Genomic DNA, 21,371 nt, shown 5'->3' with positions numbered 1-21,371 from the left:
TGTAAACTTACACCAATTTATTAGTTAGCCTTTACTTATATTTTTGTTTTCATTTTACAGCAAATACAAGGTAGATTAGTTATCTCTGCCTAGACATAGACTACCTTGAGCAAACTCATATTTACCATGGACAGTAAGAGCACATAACACGGTCAGACATCTCAGAGCAGCCAACACAACCTGATTTGTTAGTCTGCAGTAATTTTTCCAATACTTTATTGTGTGAACACATATTTGTTGGAATAGATCGCTTTGGGTTTATAAAACCTTCTGGAAACCCATACGTACTACTAGTACATGCATACATAATACAATTTGATGCTAGCTGTACCATGGAAGTAGGCCAAAAACTTGCAAGAGAAACCAGAAGATCACTGAAAATATGTGAGAATAAGAACTGTCATCCAAACTAACCTAAAAACCTTAATGTTACTACTTTTGAAAGAGTCCTCCTTTTGGACCTTGGCCCTGCCTGTGTGTACAAGTGAATGGAGGCAAGTGTAATAGGACTACTCATGCATAAAGCTAGTCACATGCATTAACATTGGCAGGAACAAGGACTTTCTTTTCATACTTACACTAGAGGATAGTAAAAGAAATTCTGTTCAAAGAAATCCATCAACTAATTCAAACTCTGAGCTAGCTACTTCAGAACCTAGTACAATGGCCACACTCAATGAGTCCATTGAAGACCTGGAAACGAAGTAAAAACAGGTTTCTTTTTGAAGAACATTATGAGATCAATATGGTGCTGTGGATGTTAGGAAAAGTCACTTTAATAAAAAGGAAATTGCACATAATGTAACAAAACAATTACTATTTGGAAGGCCCTGAAAAAATTAAGCAATGTAATATGATCTTCCTTAACTTCATTTCCCATCCACTGCAGAAATTATAACAATAAAGTTTTATACATAAGCAACTTTATGAGCTGAAATAAGAGAATGTATAATTCCTTTCCACAGACTAAACCAAAAGAAATGAAGAAAAAAAATGATTCTTCTCTGTTAGCCTCCTGTGTAAAATTTTTCTCCTTATCATCTCATCTAGTCATATCTTTCCGCAGTTTGAATTACCCTCTTTTCCTCAATCTGGTAAGGCAGTGAAAGGATGTTTGTTCTGCTAATTAACTTTATTACCCTGATAACTCCCTGCAGCCTTTGACGAAAACAATTACCGTTCCTCCTTTTTTTTTCCCCACTGGCAAAAAAAAAAAAAAAAGATGACTATTAATTAGAAACGAGGCCCCGGTCCCTGCCATGTTAGCCTGCCACGTTCTCAGACCCTCGAGCGGGATAGCATTACATTGTCAGTAGTAATTTAGCTCTCATCTGTCTCTGCTAATTATTGTCACATTCATCAAATTCATCAACAAAAGTGCTCTCAGAAGGATTGCATATTTGCAGTTAATACAGCATAAACTGGTATTACCCATCACCACATTTGTGATGATGAGAGGGACACAACTTATTCATCCCTAATTAGAGCAAGCTGGGTAATTAATTATACATTCCGCCTTATTACTTCTGAGTTCCCAGATATTGTTTGTCTAAAAAGGGGGAGAGAGGAAGAGAGAGAAGCCTGAAAATGAAAAAAAAAAAAAAAGGGGGGGGAGGGAGAGGAGAGAGAGAGGGAGAGGGGGAGAGAGAGAGAGAGAAATGTGTGATGTGTTTTGTCACATGTGCTATGCCATAATTCCCACCTGACAAACTAGCTGAATCAGTAGAAAATTGCAAGTTGTCAGCAGCAGAACAAACTGCTGTAATAGCTGATTAATGATCAACACCTGTGACAGGTGCTATACGGGACTGTAAACTTGGTGTGATTAACAGTCACTGGACGAATAAATATTAGTGACAGTCAGTGGAGAGCGAGTTTGCGTGTTTTAACAAATCTCACACGTTACAGTTATTGATATTTCTAGTGTAGGCACTTTTTTTGGTAATTATCTGACAACACTGGAAGTGTGTTTTAATACAGTATGTTTGTTTCTCTTCTGTTCATTTATTTCAGAGCTCAAAGTTGTGTTTTGACAAGATGACCTAGCAGAGTTCAAAACAGCAGACAAATTTAGAGTACTCACAAATAGTTTATTCTATGTCCAGCTCATAGCAACATTCCCAAATATTCTTTCAAGAAGCTTAAATATATATATATATAAGCCTACAAACATAAAAACATAAGCATTTTATAAATATGCATACACAGAGATATGTTTTAAAGGCCTGTCGTTCTAAGAGTCAACTCAGTTTTATTTCTTATGTCAGTGGTTATGACCTAGACCTGAATGCCACGGGAAATCAATATTTTCTTGGTTCCATCACAGAAGATGCATAGATTTCTTCTGAAGGACAATTTGGATCTCATTAAGTTAGACTTACAAAATTCCTGTAATATATCACAACAGGGCATGAAAGGTATCCATTTATAGCATTGCTGTATGCTCAGCACAGTAGGATCTAAGCAATTCCCACATACACTAGAGCTATATCGGGATCCTCTTTGGCTAGCATAAAATACATATTTCATCCTCATCCCTGGTTACAGATATGCTGATTAGGTAAAATATATATTCTTACATAGAAAGCCATATATTAGAAAGCTTACATAGAGCAAGTAAAAAGACATGAACACACATAACAGTAAGAAAAATGTGCCAGCTAACTGGAAGCCAGTAAATGAAGATTTTCTCACCAACCCAATGGCATTCTCAAACCCTAAACATGAAGTAATGCCACCATTTTCTTCTAACGAGTTCTTTAGTGGGCTAAATAAAGATGAAACCAATCTGAAGTCATTACTTCAGACTTTCACATATGTCATGTGAAAGAATCAAATGACTGGTCAGATACATCACCTTGTCCACATGACAGCTTTTCCCAGCCTGCCAATTAGAACCAAAATTTTAAAGGGAAACTGAAAGCTGGAAAACCGTGACTCTGCTGAAGGGGTTTCAGTATTTTCTGCTAAAACTTTATCTCCAAGAATGTCAGATAAGTTATCCATTAAGATTGGTCCATTAGAAAAATAAAGATATTTTCCTCAGAACAACTTCTGGATACAAATGTAATTAAATATATTATACAGATTTACCTATATCACATCAGAAGACACAGGCAAAAAGGCAAAAAAAAAAAAAAAAAAGGCAAAGAAGTTCCTGCTTGTATCAGTTACCTGAAGGAAATGACAATATAAATCCTCGCCTACAGCACAAGAAATTCCAGTCATTTGAACCTTTAATGGAAAATCCTGAACATGTGGAATTGACCTGTTGCTTCTCCAACCAGACTCGCAGCCATACATATATGAAACAACTGAATGTTTTTTCCATTTCAATGTTTTCTAACAAGCAGTAAAGAAAGATTGTATTTATTAGCACTAATCAATTAGAAATATGCTTTTAAGCATTAACTGTTTCATAAACACTTCTTTAGATATACAGAACTGCGGGAAAGGGCTTTGTGTATGGATGGAAAAACCTGAAAACCTGTCAATATTAAACAATTTTCCATGAACTTTCCAGTCATTCTTTTACAGATGAAGTGAAGACAGTGGAAAAATTTAAAGAGAACACAATATTAATACTAAATCCATAAGCCCCACCACATGAATAACAGTTTAGGTAACTCTAATATTTATCCTTTAATAATGGAAAGAAGGTGGACATAAACTCCAGTCTTTAAAAGACAGAAACATTTTGAAAACATTCTCTCTAAAAATTGCTATTAATTTGTCATCCCACTCCACATTTTCATTCATTTCTATATGAGAAAATATAAATGTCCTGAGTAATTTTATAATGAATGTACAATATATTTTGTGAAAAGTTTAATAGGTATAATACCTTTTTTTTTTTTCTGATTAATCTTCAGTGTAGCAGTCTTCAACCTAAAACATACGAGTAATAGCTTGAAAGCTCTATGCAAAATGTATGTAAATTTGTTATGCTTACTACAGATACATCTGATAGGCAGCAGTGCAGCTAGCCAAAAGCCTAGGAAGGAGGCCAATCTCGCATCCAGATGCCATTGATAGAAAGACACTGTGTGGCATTGACGTTCCCAGCTGCCAGGCTCACCATGCATTTTTACAACAGTTGACTGTAGCAGAATGAGACCTTGTAGAGCTCTCTACTGATAAATAATAACAACACAAACACTTCTAATGAGTGCAAAAATCTGGCAGTAAAAATATCTTAAAATAAACATTTTCCTACAAGCAATTTCTAGTTATCTGGAAATTGCGTTATCTTCACTATATTGAACCAAAGGGAGAGCTGAAAAAATTCTCAAAATTTATGCTGAATTTGCTAACAACTTTAAATATGATTTCATATACCTTGAATACTATGTTTTCATGTAGTTTTATGAAATTGAAAACCATTCCCAGTTATGAATGCAGAAACCTGCTTTGAAATGGAGGTTGAGTATAGAAACCAAGTAAAGGGATCAATTGACTTTAATTTACTGAGCTTTGGAACAATTTGTAATTTGAAGAATGAAAAAAAAAAAAAGAAAGAAACTATCAAAAGACAATAGTAGAGCAAATTAATCAGGCCTGAGACCAAGAGATGAGGAATTACTCATTCCTCTGTAAATTACAAACCTTGTTATTACTCTTCACTTAAACAATATGTTGCAAATAGGATCTAGCAAGTAATGTTCATCTGTTCTTTAAAGTAGTGTACAATAAAACAAACAAGCAAATTTTACCAGGAAAGCAGCCATTGATGAAATACCTCACTCAATTTAACTAAAATGAATTTGGAATTACAATTCAACATCACTTTAATTCATGCTGTTCTGCCTATGAATCAATCATAGGTAGGCTTCAAGACAGATATTCCTTTGTTCAGTTTGCCAAAATTTTTGTAGCAATTTTCATGAGAGAATTGTAGATTATTCACTAATCTGAAGAACATACATTATCAAATTTCAGGTGTAAATGAACGTGTGTATGAAGCAAAAATACTGAGTTCAAAATCAAATCCTTTTTAATCTTGTAAATAACACAAGAGGAACAAATAAATAAAAAAAAATATAGTCAATTGCAGATGCTCTTGAACCAAGTCTACAGTATTTAGAAACTTATTTATAAGTTTCTAAATTTTCTATTTATTTTTTAACCAGTAGATCATTGTCTTGTCCTCTTTGGAAATAAATAAATAAATAAATAAGAAGCTACTGATTGCTGAACTTTATTCTGGGACATATTGACTTTTTGTGTTTCTTCCTACACTGTTAATCATGTAAATTTATCCTTATATCAGCATCAAATACATACAAGACTTCTAAGATATTAACCTGATTTCTTTGTATGATTCCTTTTCAGAAGACATTTACAAAGCATCTTCATCCTGTATAAGAAAAAAATTGTAATTCACCTGATGAAGACAGAAAATTATAATTAGAGATCATCCAACAATTTTGATCATTTCATCAAGACAGCTTGCTGAAATCTGTGTCTTTTAGTTTACAAAATCATGTAGAGCTGCACTATGTTATGTATGCCTGTGTTGCACAACTGTGCAGGGAGGAATTAGGAAGACAAAACAGAAGCTTTGGTACATGCTGGCCCATTATCAGGACCTTACTGATAGGTGAAATCTTGGGATGGTGGTACCACACCGGTCCAATTCCTTGTCAATAGCCATTTTTCAGGCACATATACATGAAGAAGTTAATACCTTCTGCATCACAGGAACCCTGAATGGACAGATACACCCCAAAACTACAGAAAGTAAACACTTCAGGAATACACACTGCCCCTATGGAAAGGTCTTTAAGGGAATACCACCAGGGGAGAAACTTTAACAAACTACTGCATGAATATTTGTCAGATCGCTGTCTACTTTCCTCTGTAGAACTTTCGGGCTTAGTGTTCTTAAATAATCTACTATTTTTCATCATAAGAGAAACATTCTTTCTACAAAGGAATAAATATTTAGGAAACTAACTGCATTTTTTTCTCTTTTGGATTTTTCCATTACAAAGGACAATTTTGTGGATATTAATGCTTAATTTAAACTTATGAAAGACTCCTAACTAATTTAAGCAGAGAGACAAAGTAAAATATATAACCTAGTTTTGAATGACTGGGCACTCCCGAGACAACATAAAATTTTGGCATGTTTTAGTGTTTTTTTATTTTCTATCTGCACATATAGGAATATTGTTTATAACCCTTTAAAGTTGAACATTCAAAGAAAGATTTTTAAATAGAAGGATCAGCAATTCCCCACAGATGTCTTCATTAAAGAGATGCAAATACATTTTTTTTAACAGCAGCAACATTAATTGCACTACAAGCTTCAGTATAAGTGTTATCATTGATGCATCATTCAAAAAAAAAAAGACATGAACAAACATATGAAATGCTCATCGATGTAGTCAGCAGTTAAACACTCTATAGCAAGAAATAATACAGCAGACAGACTACTTACATGACAAGGCACCAGTGAAATTCCTGGTGAATATATGTGTGATCGCTAAAATGACAACTGCATATCTGGCATTGTGGAAAATACAGGAGACAGTGAATGACCAAAATCTAATCTCAGTTACACCAACTTGCACAGGAATAATGACACTGACATCAGTGAAGTTATTCTGGATTTTCATCCACACATCCAAAGTCCTTCTTCTAAGCAGTTAACAGCCTGAGAAGACAAACATCAACCTCCATACGATAATTCCCCCTAAGTGATATTTTATTTATTCTTTATAATTCTTCACACAACCTTCTTTATTTTTGCAATACCAGAATGAGAAAAGCACTGTTTATAAAATGAGTTTTCCAGAAATGAGTCATGCTGGACACCACAGGAAAAAGTCATCTGGGAAAGTGACTAACACTTTGAAAAACAATCTTAGCTGTTACAAATATTGATTATACTCTCATTTTTTTAGGAAACTATTTTTATCAGTAGCAATACACGAATCAATGGAAGCCAGCAAAAACAAAATAAAATAGTACTTATCTGACATACAGTTAGTGTTTATGTTTAGGAGATGACACACAAACACAAGACAACCAAATTGCAAATCAAAAGGATCCTGTAAAAAGATCCGTAAGTTGGATCAGTCAATACAGGCTTTCTGTATTTTAAAATATGCATTTCACAGATTCTCCTGACCACAGCACTTTCTTCGAATGACATTTGTATACACAGAGAGCTAAAGAAAAGCCTATATTTGTTCTTACACATTTAACATGCCTGTTTCTCCTCTCCCCCATCACCATCCTTTGTTTTTCTGCTCAACTAAACTGTAAGTTGATCAGGACAAATATACTGCTCTCTCACAGAGCATTTCTTGAGTATGTAGTACTGTGGAACTTGGTCTTCATTTTGACCAGGGATCCCTCAAAACATTGCATAACAACAACAACAACGATGAAGATATTATGGCAGAATTAAAAAAAATTTCCCTAAAACTTATTCAGAATCAGGTTTTAACTTTATTTTCAATCATACTTTAAGAAAGATACTGAAGAAGTCAGCAAACTACTCAAACTACTGTTGCTTAGATTATAATTAGACTTAGTTAATTACTAAATATTTAAAAATCACTCATATACTTAAAACACAGGAAGTTAAACAAATCCCAAAACATGCTTTGATAGTTATTACTTTTTAGCATTGAGGCTCAAAAAGCTTCACAAATATTTTGTAACAACTTAAAGTTGTTTTTTCTCATTGTAAATCCAGCCAATTGCATTACAATATTCATTAACTTAATAAAGAACAAAACTGAAGTGTAACAAGGTTCCGCTGATGGACACACACAAAGTCAGCCAAATCTGACCTATGTTAAGTATCTTTCTGTACCCAAACAAATTCAGTTTTTCTCCCATTAAATAAGGTGGTCACAGATAGTTTATAATAATGCTTAAAAGCAAATATACGAATGAGCAGCAGCAGTTCCTTATACTCTAGGACTTCCAGTCAGTCTCCTGGGCCAGTATGAAGAGAGAGAGTCGAAGAGCTCATAGGGAAAGCCCCAAACACCAATGAAGTTAAAGCACTCTCCAGCCCACCCGCCAGAATGGTCCCCACTTTTGCCTTCACAGCAAATTGCCAGTCAGTTTTGTTTGCTGGCTTGAGAAATGGCTGCTTCCACAGGAATTTCATTTTTTAAAAATCTAAATCTATAGAGAACTTGCCACAACAACATAATTTTAAATAAGCATAGAGCAAAAAGTTAGGATCTGCAGAATTCCTAAGATTCAGATATGAACAGATCTAAGGATAATAGTGATTATGTGATTTTCGTATCCTTAAGATGATAATTTAGGACGACAACATACTAATGCAAAATAGGTGATTACTTTCTGAGTTAACTACGAATTTTGCCCATGATTAAATGGTGCTAGAGTCATCAGTGACTGAAATTACATTTGATGCTATCTATATAAATAAAATATAGCTATATTAACACTATAGACTTAATTTTAAGAAGAACATAAAACCAAGGCATGTGCATATTCCAGATTAATCTTTAAACAGTGGGTTTGTTCTTCAATGTTCAGACCACTACCAGTTACACAGAAGCACTTATATTTTTCTATTATTCAATAACTTTAGAAAAATTAGCACAATCTGAGTTATTTCAGAAATTATCACTTAGATTTTAACAATACTAATATCAAGTTTCTTAAGAATGTTTTTTCCCTGACATGTAAATTAAGGATAATCTGTTTATGTATTAAGCCAAGCCACTATATATTTATTCACTTTCTAGCTAAAGGAATCAATTAAAACATTAAATATAAAACTAATGTAGTTTGCAGATGGCATTGTACTTTGAAACATTTTGGTAAGAGTATTAGGCCTTCAATGGAAAAGATATTCCTAATAGTGATGTTTTGAAGAATGACAGTGTGATCAGTCAAAGAATCTGATTTTTGAATTCTTGTCGAAACAAGTCCAATCTACATATCATTATTCCCTTCTAAAAACAGAATTCAATGGGAGCTATGCCTCTATAAAAATTGAAGAACTAAGCAGTATCAGGAACTATTCTAAAACTTTGAAATCGTAATGACATACATTATTTTTCCAAGTTGATATAGTCCAGAGTTTCACTCTTTTCCTTATTAAATTACATTGAAAAAGGCGGATGGAATACTGGGCAAGTCCCTTAAGTTCACATTGGTTTAACAGGTCATTTCTGAGTAGGGATCAGCCCTTTGAGCACATCAGCAACTTCTGGAAGTGCTGCGCACAGTCATTCTTCAGGAAGCCAATAGCAGAGGGAGGGGATGCACTCACCTGATGATCTCTGAAGGCAAAACTCACATCTATTTCAGTTAAAAATTTTGTTTGGAAAGCCTAATTGGCTGTTTAATTTCCCACTGTGCATAGTTTCAAAGTGCAGGCAGAATAGTTACTAGTTTTCTCTTACTAGAAAAATCATCATACTAACATGCAACTCTCTGGTATTGTAATTTATGCAATCTTAAGACAGGGATATAAGGTAAGGGCCACCTGGGCCCAGCTATGGCAGACATTTTCTTACGAATATCAGCAGCTCATGAATATAAAAAATTACAGGAAAATAAAATTTATAAAACCTAGACCTGGGAACAAAAATCTCAGAGATCAACAACTCCAAAAAATCTAGTGTCACATTCCTAAGAATGTCAGATTAAACTAACATGTGCCAGTCAATATTGGTACACTGTGACCCTTGATGCCTCCTAAGCAAAACTATTAAGTCCAACATTTTCTCCTGTAAGCACTTATCTGTAAGGATGGCTAACATGTCCTCTGAAGCAGATATTGAAACTGATTGGACAATAGGTAGATACCAGACAGGGGCCTGGGGGCCGACCTCTAGAAATAGGGGGAGAAAATCTTAATCTGCAACACAATGCAGCTCTCTTGAAACCCTATCATTTTCACTTCCCATGTGTCTGCTGCCTGACTGTGAATGGATTTGAAAAGGAATGGTTAGCGCTGAAAATTGGATCAGAGCTAACATTCTCTCATTTTTATCAGCAGCTGCCAAAGGTCATCTGACATAATAGCTGATGAATTCAAGCCCAGTGGATTTCATTTGCAATTTTCAATTTACTGAGGCCTCCAAACCCCACAGTGATAAAAGCTTCCCCTATCGTGGCCTGTCACAAACATCAAGAAACTGCACAAACCCACAAGAAAGAAATAGGAGAAAGCTGTGCATCATCACAGTTACAGATAAGGAGAACAGGAAGAAACAGTATCATGTAGAAAGGTGTGGAGCGGCATGTGTGGTTGAGTTTCTAAATGCCAATTGTAATGAAAAGACTATGAAGAGCAATCAAATAACTTCTACAGAATAACATCACGGTTCCCCTCCCCCCTTCAGTTTGAAAATTGCCTTCTAATCTCTTGCTTGACATCCTGAAGGCAAAAGTGAAAGTGAAAAACCCTGTTTATTTAGACATGGAAAGTATTGTACTGTTGATATATTTACTGTAGTTTTGATTTACAAATGCATGCTGTTAAGAGACCTATTATCAGAGAAACAGTATGTCAGCGCAAAATAGGAAGCACATTTGTTTGCTGGCAGGCGGACTTTAGATCTTTACTTCTGATCCACAGGGAACACAAATGACCTCCAGTTCATGGGTGCTGGAGGTTTTAGAGCCTACTGATCATATACCTACATTCAGTGACTTTTCCATATACTTATACAATGCAGAAGCTAACCACTTTTGCCAGATCAACGTTGTAAGAAATTTGCATAGGATCCTATTCCAAGTGGTTAAAGAAAATAAATTATAAACAACCTCCTTCATATTGGAAGAAACGTATTTTGCTAAAAGGCCAAGCAGATCATGTTCTCTGCTTCTCAATGACTACACCATGAAAGAAAATATTCAGAAAGAAAGTTACTGTTACGCAGGTTAACGCTGAAAAAAAGGGATTTCCAGGCAATAGCACCTAGTTCCAAAGTACCAACTCAATCTCATCAGTAGCAAAATACTTTGAACTCTATTACATATAGCAGCAGAACAAACTCATGTTTCAGTAGTCTTCACAATAACTCCAAGTCAAACAGACAGGAAACACAACTACTATCAGATTCTCTACTGGATTCTCCTTGGACTCAAAGCCAAGGATGGGAATAACTCAAAAATAGTTTCAACAGTAAAAAAACCCCTTGGCATAGTACTAAACATAAAATCACAGGAACACCAAGTACAGGAAGAAGCATTGCACAGTGAATAATGACATTACCATTCAGTGCTTAGAATGGTTCAGTTTGTCTTTTGAAAAGTTATGAAGACCCAAAAAAAGGTAGATGTTTATGACGATGTGATTCTCTGTTCACTGGAAGTAACTAAGCAGTTCATCTAAACATTGGCAAGGGGTTTTTATAATTACTAATACCTTAAGAATAGTCCCAATGGCATCCCTGCCTGTTTGAGCTTTATGATGATAGTTTCTTTACTATTTTGGGAAGGTTCATTTTAGAGTTCACAAAAAAACTATGTGTAGCCATAGACAGCATTTCAAAGATGAGGTGTTGCATTGCCTAGGTAAACCACCACAGAGCTGGTTCCCTTCAGATACACAAACAGCAGCTACACATCACAGTTGCACTTACAAATTTTATAGCACTAGTACTGTTATTACTTTTCATCACCTAAAATATGATAGGCCTCTTTCAGAAAGTAAAATCAAGACAAAATATTTTATACTGTAAATAAAATTGTATCGTGCACAGACAGAAGAATATTGGAAAAGGTAAAATAAACACTGTGAAGAAAATACAGTGACTGCCTAGAGATCTTTTTTGGTTTTGTTTTTAATATGAGAGGTTCCTTTTTTTACTTCCTTTTTTTTTTCTTTAAAAAAAAAACAACTACCTATCTACCTGTAAATATTTTTAACATCTCTAATCACCACAATAACAGAAAATCCTGCACATAAAAAAAGTTTTCAATAGACTCCTTGGAGTTTAGAAATTCTTGTTCTTTGTCTTTAAGCCACTGTTATGATTATACAGATAATATTTGGGAGTTTTTTTTATTTTTTTTTCTTTAGGAATGTACAGCTTGTTTGTTAAATAGGGAAGGAGAAGAGCAAGGGAACCATTTCTGAAAGAATGAGTGGGTCTTCTTTCATAGAGAACATGGAAGCAAACTCAGTATATGATAGCACAAAAAAACTGACAGGCATTATCAGCTGCGGACCAGATCACATTTTCACTTCAAAAATGACATGGAGGAAGGATTACAGATATTCAGAGTTCACAGATAATCACAAAACTTAGGATCACAAGAGCAGGTAATATGGCCTCTGAGTTATATGTGGATATCTTAATGCTAAGTCAGCTCTGGCAGATGGGATTCTTGAAAGACAAGGACTGCTTCATCAACCTGTTTTGCTTGCTCACTGAGAGGAACTTTATCTAATGTTCCTCCATTGGCTCTATGCCACAATATTGATGGTAATGCTTTGGAGTTTGGAAAGAGAGAAAGGAAGAAGGACACTACCTATTGCTGGAAAAGCTGATTTGTTTTCATTGGCTGAAATCAGATAAATCAATACCTAAATGACTTTCCAAGTTCACGTGTAATACGATAGCCATCATTCACTCCTTTCAAACTTATAATTTTCTCATCCAGAAGAATCTTACTTTCATTTTTTATTCCTTCTTGTATGGAATCTTGCAATTCACTTTACCACATTTTCAGAAAAAAAAAAAAAAGAGTCCCCAGAAGTCTCCCAAGCTCTCCAGTTTACATAAGGAAGCTGGCAGTCCTGGCCCTTCTGGAACAAGCATCGCAATACACTTTAAAGCTGGGACTGCCTTTTCAAGATTTGCCACACCTGGTGCCAGTAGAGAAATTGATACCAGTGCCAACATCTTTATTAACGTCTATGGTGCCAACAGGGAAAAAAGATCTTGTCATATCCCTATTCCATTCAGTATTTACTCAAAATGGTCAATATTGAATTATAATCAACTCATTCTCCCAGAGGACTGTTCAGTTGGTAGTCCTTTTTTTTTTTTTTTTTTTTTTTCCCAGTACTGTAAGAGTCTAAGTGTAAGAATCAGGAACTCCTAGGATGTAATGTGAACTCTGGCATTGTCTAATATACAGCCTTCACTAAATCAGTTAAACTTAGGGCTTCAATATGCTCTCTGCAAACTGTGACTAAAGTAATCAGTGCACTAGCAGAATTAATACTTGAACAACAGCTGAAGTCATATAGGGGTTAAGTATCTCAGAGCATTAATTCATGAGTGATTTGTAATGATCACAGCAGAGGCAGTTTCTGGTTTCTTCTTCTTGGAATCACTCACATCTCAAGTTCCAGAATGGCTTCACATCTCTTTTGAAAGCAGGACACAGCTGGAAGGAGAATGTTAATTCTTGGGGTAGAGAGACCTGTATTGATGGAGTGAAGTAAAATATGCAGTCTCACCTGCTGAGTCTTGGTTAGAGAGAAAAGACAATGAGGGAGAAGACTGAAAACATGAAACTTTATTCATCATCTCCAAGTTCTCAGTTGTTAACTGAGAAGTTCAGACATCAAAGGCTACGTAAAAACATTTGACACTGAAAAATCAGATACTTCCACCATGCAGATTTACCAAAGTTAATATATTACAGGAAAAAAAAAAAACCACCTTATTAGAGGCACTGATGTATCTTATAATCTTATATAGAGGATAAAAATGCAAATGTTAAATGAAAACTGGTAAGTTAAAATGTACTTTTCATTGCCAGCTATTATGTTATGTCCAGAAGCTATAGCTGAGCCGATTAGAACATTTACTGACACTAAAACAATGTAGATTAATACATAGCTGAAGAGTTATTAGTCTAGCATAACTGAACACATTATTCAACAATATAACCAGTCTATTTATAGTAATTCTATTTGTGTTAGAAAGATCATGTCTAAAATTATATGATTTTACTCTTACACCAACCTTTTCATTTTAACCAGAAGATTATTATTTCAAAGCATTTACTATCCATCTGTTTTAAATAAATCTGAAAAAAAAAAACCACCACAAAACAAACAAAAAAACCTGGGGCTATAATTTGCTTGAATTCTGCTTCTTTTAAATGCATGCAGAATTTTATTTATGAAAAGTAATACCTTACACTACATAGTCTGTAGTGTCGTTTCTGTTCAGATCCCATCACCTGTGTTCTCTGCAAGGAACTTCAGTAGATTTGGACTGAATTATCAGTTTTGCTCATGTTAAAAAATAATGAAGTACAATAAAAGGGTCCAATCCAGTAACCGTTTGGGGGCCCTCAGTTCCTAATGAAACAAACACAAACTGAAAATATTCAGTTATCTTGTAGGATCCAGCCCTGAGGCACCTGCGAACATGCTGTAGAAAACCTCTCTTGACTTCATCAGAGTAAAATTGGAAAGAAAACAATTTTCTTGTACCACTGTCTTGCCTGTTTCAATTATCAGTGTCTGATCTCACAAGGCATCAAGCACCCTCCTGTGAGGTCCTCCAACTCCCACTGAAATCATCAAAGGGAGCTGAGGGTATTCACTGCCAGGCAGGACTGGACCCTAAGAGAGTAGAGAGCCACATGTAAGCATGGGCTGGCTCTACCCAACTGTCAGTCTAAACAATAAGACCCTGTTACAGACACCAGTTACATCAACCCAGGATCATAAGAAAAGTGCTCCACAACCCATAAACATTTGCTGCAGTAGCAGAGGTAGCTTAAATTTTACTGTATATGCCCAAGGGTTATTGCAGCGGATGGGACTCTGGCCTTCTAAGTTAGGCTCTCTCTTTCAACAGCCAAATCTGAAAGGTCATTGGAAAAATGAGCCTAGCTACTTCAATTTAGTATGTCTATCACAGCATACATCAGGAAAACGTGCGCGCAAACTATTACAATTCATGATGCATTTCATAATCTGTTATTCATCTTCCCCAGCAAACAGGAGGGATGACACCGTGATACTGCCCGCACTACCAGCTGACTGCCTTTGCTGTACCGTACTTTGATATTACATTTAGGTTTCAGTAAAAGCACACCATGTTAAACATAGAGTCCATTCTTGAGTCAAATCCTGAAGACAAGCTATCACCTATAGTTGCCTAATTTTAAAAAATCTGGTTCTAGCTTAGCCTATGAGATGTTAATGACACTTTTGAAAGCATTGAAGCAACTGAAGCAGTATACAAGATTTCACAGAAGTTCTTAACACAAATTTTAAGTTCCTTATATTACCTATTGTCAATCATTACGTGAAACATAATGTGACAATCACTACTATAGATAACACTGACAGAAAACCTTTTAACAGCCAATTTCCAAGTGTTCAAAATGTAGTGAAGTACCAGTGTTAAGATTATTTATCGAGTAATTCCAGTTGTGAAAGTTGTTAAGAAAAACTAACACAAGCCACTACACCCCGCGTGTATATATCTTTTTGTTTATCTGTATTCACATTGCTGACATTAAGCACATGTCATTGTACCTATACATAATTGCATAAATCATGAAAGACTACTACTAACCTTATAATCATGATATTTAAACATTACAGCTGCTTTCTCATTCCCACAATATAATGACTGTCTGCCACTAACAGCTGATTATTACCATGAGACTGGGGCAGCTACTGCCATGAATCAAATTCAATAGTGTGTAGAGAGGGTAAAATTCCAGCTTTATTGAAATTATTGGAAATAATCAATGCAAATTAATCCATCTCAGTGGCAAACATGGAGTTAAAGTAGTAAAAGATGCAAAGTAAGACTTCATAATACAACTAGTATGTGTTACAGAGGATCATAGCACAGTAATAGAAAGGGTAGAAGTTTCCTTCTTGAAAAAGTGAAGTTGGTCATTGTAGTTTAGGTTTCTTTGTAGACAGAAAAAACTAAAACTCAAATTCTGCATTTATGAATCAGATCATCAGACTGTGGAGACTAAAACTGACTGCATTTTATGATAGCTGTGGTGCTTGAATCACTCAGAAGAGCTAAAATACAACAGATAAGCGATAGAAATGTTCTGTAACAAAATCAGAAAAGTTATCATCCAGTTCGTGGCTGAAGTTCTCACTCTGAAATACCAGCCTGAGAACAATGTGAGGAATCCTCCATCAATCATATTCTAGGACCCATTTGTCTTTGCCAGAGTATAACTGTTCCCCCAAACTCACCAAGAGCAGCTGAACACAGATGTCAACTCAGTCTTAACAGAACCTAGCTAAATGGTGGAAGCTCAGAGGATATTCTGGTAGAAATATCCATCTGCTTGCTTTGCTCCTGTTTCTCCTTACATCTTGGACAGAGCATGTTGAATACTGAGAGCCTTAAACTGATCCATGACATCCTTACACACATCTCTCCATTCACTTACGATTCACCTATTTTTTTTCTGGCATATTTTCTAAACAGTTTATTGGAGAAAGTGATCTTCACCCATAAGAAACTAGTTTTGAATACTTAATTTCTTCAACTGTTAAAGACTCCATCTACTTTCCTGCTATATTTGTGATTGCAAGCAAATCTGACTGTGCATTGCACAAAACAGTAGCCCAAGACCTGCCATCCTTCTTGAACGTGCAGGCTGGACCTACCACCACAGAGTAGTAACCTATTGCAACAAGATCCTTGAAATAAAACTTACTTATAAATCCCTTTCTCTATGAGAGAGGAATTATAAGAATCCTGATTCTACATTTCATTAGTCAGCTTTACTTGTTTCATGGAAAATACAGCCTATTTCGGTCTAATTTTTTCTCTTTAGCCTCCCTTTAGAGATGTGCTACATATAATGTTTATCTTTGATCAGACTTATTCGGCAGATAGTAGCAGCTTTTGTTTTTAAAAAGTGACCAGAGAATTGGTTTGCTATGAAGTGTATAGTTAAGACGCCTCATACAGCTCTGTTTTTCTGTACTTCTCTCATTCTCTGCCAACTGGTACCTCAGTCTTATTGGTATCCAATAATAAGCCCGATTACAGCTATCCCTAGGAGACATGACAAAAAGAGAGTCCTCATCTTGCATTAATTGCTCGTATTGAAACTATGCCACATCTCTCGAAGCTAGATGTTGCTTAGTATCCCTTTGATATGATAATGACATGCTTCTTAGCAGATGAATATGCAAATTAAAAGCAGTAATTTGGTGGCATGCACCTGCTGACACTGCACTACTATGCTTATGTGCTCCTCTGTAACACTGCAGCTACACAAAAGCATCACAGAGGTAAAATTAAATTCTAATGCTGTATATATTAAACAGATGCTTCCACTTTTCTTTGTATATCTACTTTTTACAGAATTTGCTATTGGAATCTCAGTTCTCCCTTCATGCAATTAGTGGACATTTATGTGTCATACACAGAAATGTACTTGGAGCTATTTAAGGGCTCTGTTTTTAAAGAAATGGTTTACATGAACTGCACTTTCAAAGAGTTTTTTTTTTTTCCTTCATAGCAGAGAGGCAGAGGATTTTAATCTTAATGCGCAAAAGACCTTCATTCATAAAATAAATGCATACTTGAGCATGGCAGCTTGCGACAGAAAATTTCTGTAGTAAAGATACTGCAGAGTATACAGTTATCCAAACTTCCTGATACCAATTATGAATATTTTGAAGTAGCTTCAGTGAATAATCTATGTGCATTAATCACACAGAACCAACTTATACCCTCAGGTACGTACTGGAAGCTCTTTTATATATGATTAAGGTGTTGAATGTGGAAGTGGAATTTGGTTCCAAACCACCAGACTGTTCAGAAGCCCTGTTAAGCTGAAGGTGCCAACCGGCTCAGTTCAGGAGGGCACAGCTAATAACACTGGTCTTAGGAGTACTAGGAGTACTAAGTGACACACTGGAGCTACTCAAAAAAAACCAAAAAACAAAAACAAAACAAGTTCCCAAATGAGTTACGATAGAAATACTGAGACGTTACCAAGCTTGTTTTAGTCTCTTCACAAACAGCTATGCAACTGAACGAACTGAACTGATGTTTCATAGGATTAAAATAGAGATCAGGAAAATTTAACTTATTGATTTATACAATTTAGGAAACACATATTGTGTATTGTCCAAAACAGAAAAGGAACACAGAGGTGTTGGTTTTCAGAGGTTCCTAAACTCTTATTTGGGCACCTCCAGAGTTAAAGGGCTGAATTCCTCTACAGTTCCTTGTACCTGACAGAACCTGTCTGTACCTATTTTCTGGCAAGTGGGTAGCCCACATCTTACCGCTGTTGTTTACTCCATGCCACACATAGGCCATCTGGATGTGAGAAAGAATGCTCCCCCAATCTCTCTGAAAGAGCAGCTCATCGGAGAGGTGATGTTCTTTCTTCTAGTCACATTTTATTGCCAAAAAGGAAGGATGTGTTAATGGCAATGCATGTGAACTACTAAATGTCACATTTTTGCAACATGGAAGTTGAATTCCCTTCACCCAAGTCCAGACTTTACTCCAACTTATTTCACTACCTAATTTGCTATTTAAATGTTGCTGATGTAAAAGAATTTATAATTAAATACTTTTATTTCATCCCTACCATCAGTAAATATTAATTAGTTTTAAGCCATTCATTGTGCATATAAAGTACATATTAGTTTCTTCTTGAATAGGACTGAAAGAAAAACTGTAAATATGAGGAATTCAAGGGGGAATAATTTGTCTGTTTGAAATTCATACACTAAATGACAAAGAGTTACAAAAGTAGCATTTTTTATGTACACAAGAATGATGGAAACAGCGTTGGCCCTACTAGAGACCTTAGGTCAACTGACTTTATCATTGGGTAGAGGGGCTTCTTTCTCTACCTCGCAAGAGGAAGAGAAACTGATGTAACTAGATAACTATGATGAAGACTAGAATAAGACAACCTCGCTTCAAGTAATGAAGTTCATACAGAAATACAAATGAGATGCAAGAATAAAGGAATTTGTGTCAAAATACATTAAAAAGACATTCTGAAATTAGAAAAGAATTTGTAAAATATACAATTTTCTGGACACTATTGAGATGGAAAGGGACCAAACTCTGTACTGCTTTATGCTGGATGTAGACATGCTAAAATGAACGCATCCACTTAAGGCTTTATATACACAGTAAAACAACTATTGACGATATTAGACAAGCAACAGATAAATGTATATGTATTCATTTAATTGCACATATAAAGCTGTGAACCTATGAGAGAGTAACAAAGGCATAATAATGGGAAATAATAATCAGGACATTAGACCTTTTTTCCCTGTGAAATTATGGTTTACTTCTTTCTTAATATTTTTAACAGTTTTGTACAGTACAGCCTTACACAAATTTTGTGTGAAGAAAAGAGGTTTTCTTCAAATGACCCCTGCTATGTAGGACTATTGCACTACACTATCTAATAATTATTGCTGACCATTATATTTCTTTGCTATCCATGCATAATTTTCCTTGGTATCATTTCCAAGGTTCTCTTTCCCAATGAATATTCATTAATGAATCATCTCACTATAATAAATTATAATTTTTTCAGCAAAATTTCATTATTCTTGGATTTTATTTAGATCTACAGCATATCTATGTACTGGTTTCTTAGTGGTTCATTATATCTATAGTCTTTTTTTTCTACAACATTATTCAATTTTAGCTCATCTTCACATAACACTGAAGTACTTCTTCAGGGTCTTTAAGCAAATTCAATCTTGTTCAGTCTTTAGTCTCTAACTACTTATTTCCTTAGGATAATGCTTATTAGTATTAATTCTGTTTGTCAAGCATTTTTCATTCCATATGAGTGTCCAGATAATTAAATTCAGAAGAATGTATTGTGACTGAAAGTTCCCTGCATAAAATCTCGTGTCACCCATCAATCCTGTAACTTCAAATTTTCATTCCCTTTAAAGTAGCATACTTTTACCAAAGATGAACAGTTTTTAAATCAAGGATAGCAAAGCTAGAAAACAAAACGCTCACATTCAGACAAAAAAATCAATTAAAAAAGAAAAATAGAAGTGTCTGAAAGTTCTGAAGTTTTCACCTGTAGCCTGTCTCATGTCCACTGAATATCCTTTATCTCTTTCTAAAATTTATTTGTATCAGTCCTTCTATCCTGTTCTATATTGCCAGAGTTGTGCAGAGTGCTTCATATATTTATATGTATATATATACATGAGAGAAATATATATATATATATGTATTTATATACATGAGAGAGAATCTTCCCACAGTGCAGTTGTAGCTATGTCTTGCTATCTTTTCAGTATGTGCTTGGATCTATTCTGTCCTGAAGATGCATTCTAAGATAGTATTACTTCTTACTTACCAAATACCCACTTTTATTCTTAAAAGACTGGAATTTATATCCTTTAAAATATGTATAATTCCTTTTATAAAGCACATGCCATTTCCTCAGCAGCAGGTGGCATTAGAATTAACAGAAACAATAACTAAACCAAGTACATCATCATGGGAAGGAAAGGCTGCAATAAGAACACTGAATTTATAGCTAACCTTTCACCATAATCAAAACACAGACATGAGGCTAATATCCTCACCCCTAAAGCTTCAGAAATCATTACTGAAAACATTCTTATGCATACAGCACTCAAAGTAGAATCTCCACTACACAGAGCTTTTGAAGGTACTCTGGGAGGTAAAACTGGCTCTAGCTGGCACCCAAGGAGAAGGGATCCTCAAAATATCAGGAGTTTTCACGCTGCTTACAATTTGTCAGCAAAACTAAAATCTCTTAGCAAAGTGGCTTAGGGAATCTCAGCTCCCATTAGAATCAATGAGGAAAGACACTACTGGAACAGGCTTGGGGCATGATCAGATAGAGTACCAAGACTCTAAATTATATTTAGACCACACCAAGTGCTAGGCTCCAGCGGCTACCACTGAAGCCTTTTGGCACACTTGTAATATTCTCTGAGACTTCAACTGTATCCTCCTGCAACAACTCAAGGATCCAAGATAACACACAAAGCAGCGTCAATAGTGAAACTGAGTCAAAAAGTTATGCATGCATTGCCACACTCAAGTGTAAGTCTAGCAAGCATCATACCTTACATCAAAATCAGAAAGAAAGGCACTTGTCATTCCTACAGGCACCTAGAAGCCTAAGGTAAGCTAACAAAATCTTTATTTATAATCAGATCAGAATACTTCCTTACATACATTATTTTAAAGATGTTCCACATAATATTTATAATTCCCCTTTGCTGGCTAATAGGGGCAACTTATATTATTTCATGTGCTCGGAGATGTTTTTTTGCAGGGTAAACATAGTTTAGGCTTCTTTCAGCCAGTAATGGAATTTCACATCAAGCAAGAACAACTTCAAAATATTCACGACTGCAGCAGAAACTGCTTATGTTACTCAAGAAATCAATCTTTAGAGACTAAGAG

At 35.3% G+C, this 21,371-nt stretch overlaps 1 protein-coding gene across 33 annotated transcripts in view; it reads right to left on the bottom strand.

Annotated features, from left to right (window-relative positions):
• LOC308199856 (uncharacterized protein) overlaps positions 1–21,371 on the bottom strand; it is a 288,903-nt gene that overhangs the window by 115,184 nt on the left and 152,348 nt on the right. For 5 of the 33 annotated variants that reach the window (XR_013955011.1, XR_013955021.1, XR_013955038.1 and 2 more), the window contains one exon: positions 5,304–5,356. The exons of 24 other annotated variants lie outside the window; for them this stretch is intronic. Coding sequence is in view for 1 of the 9 variants with exons in the window: in XM_080604624.1 (XP_080460750.1) it covers positions 5,339–5,383 (45 nt within the window). In the remaining 8 variants the exon portion in view is untranslated. Of the gene's footprint in view, positions 1–1,617; positions 3,889–5,303; positions 5,384–21,371 lie in introns of those variants that run through there. 4 more of the 33 variants (XR_013955020.1, XR_013955037.1, XR_013955035.1 and 1 more) reach the window with 3 other exon arrangements.

Source organism: Anser brachyrhynchus (assembly GCF_964034855.1).
Source record: "Anser brachyrhynchus genome assembly, chromosome: 9".
Classification (NCBI taxonomy): Eukaryota; Metazoa; Chordata; class Aves; order Anseriformes; family Anatidae; genus Anser; species Anser brachyrhynchus.
This window is presented reverse-complemented; position numbering and strand designations above follow the sequence as displayed.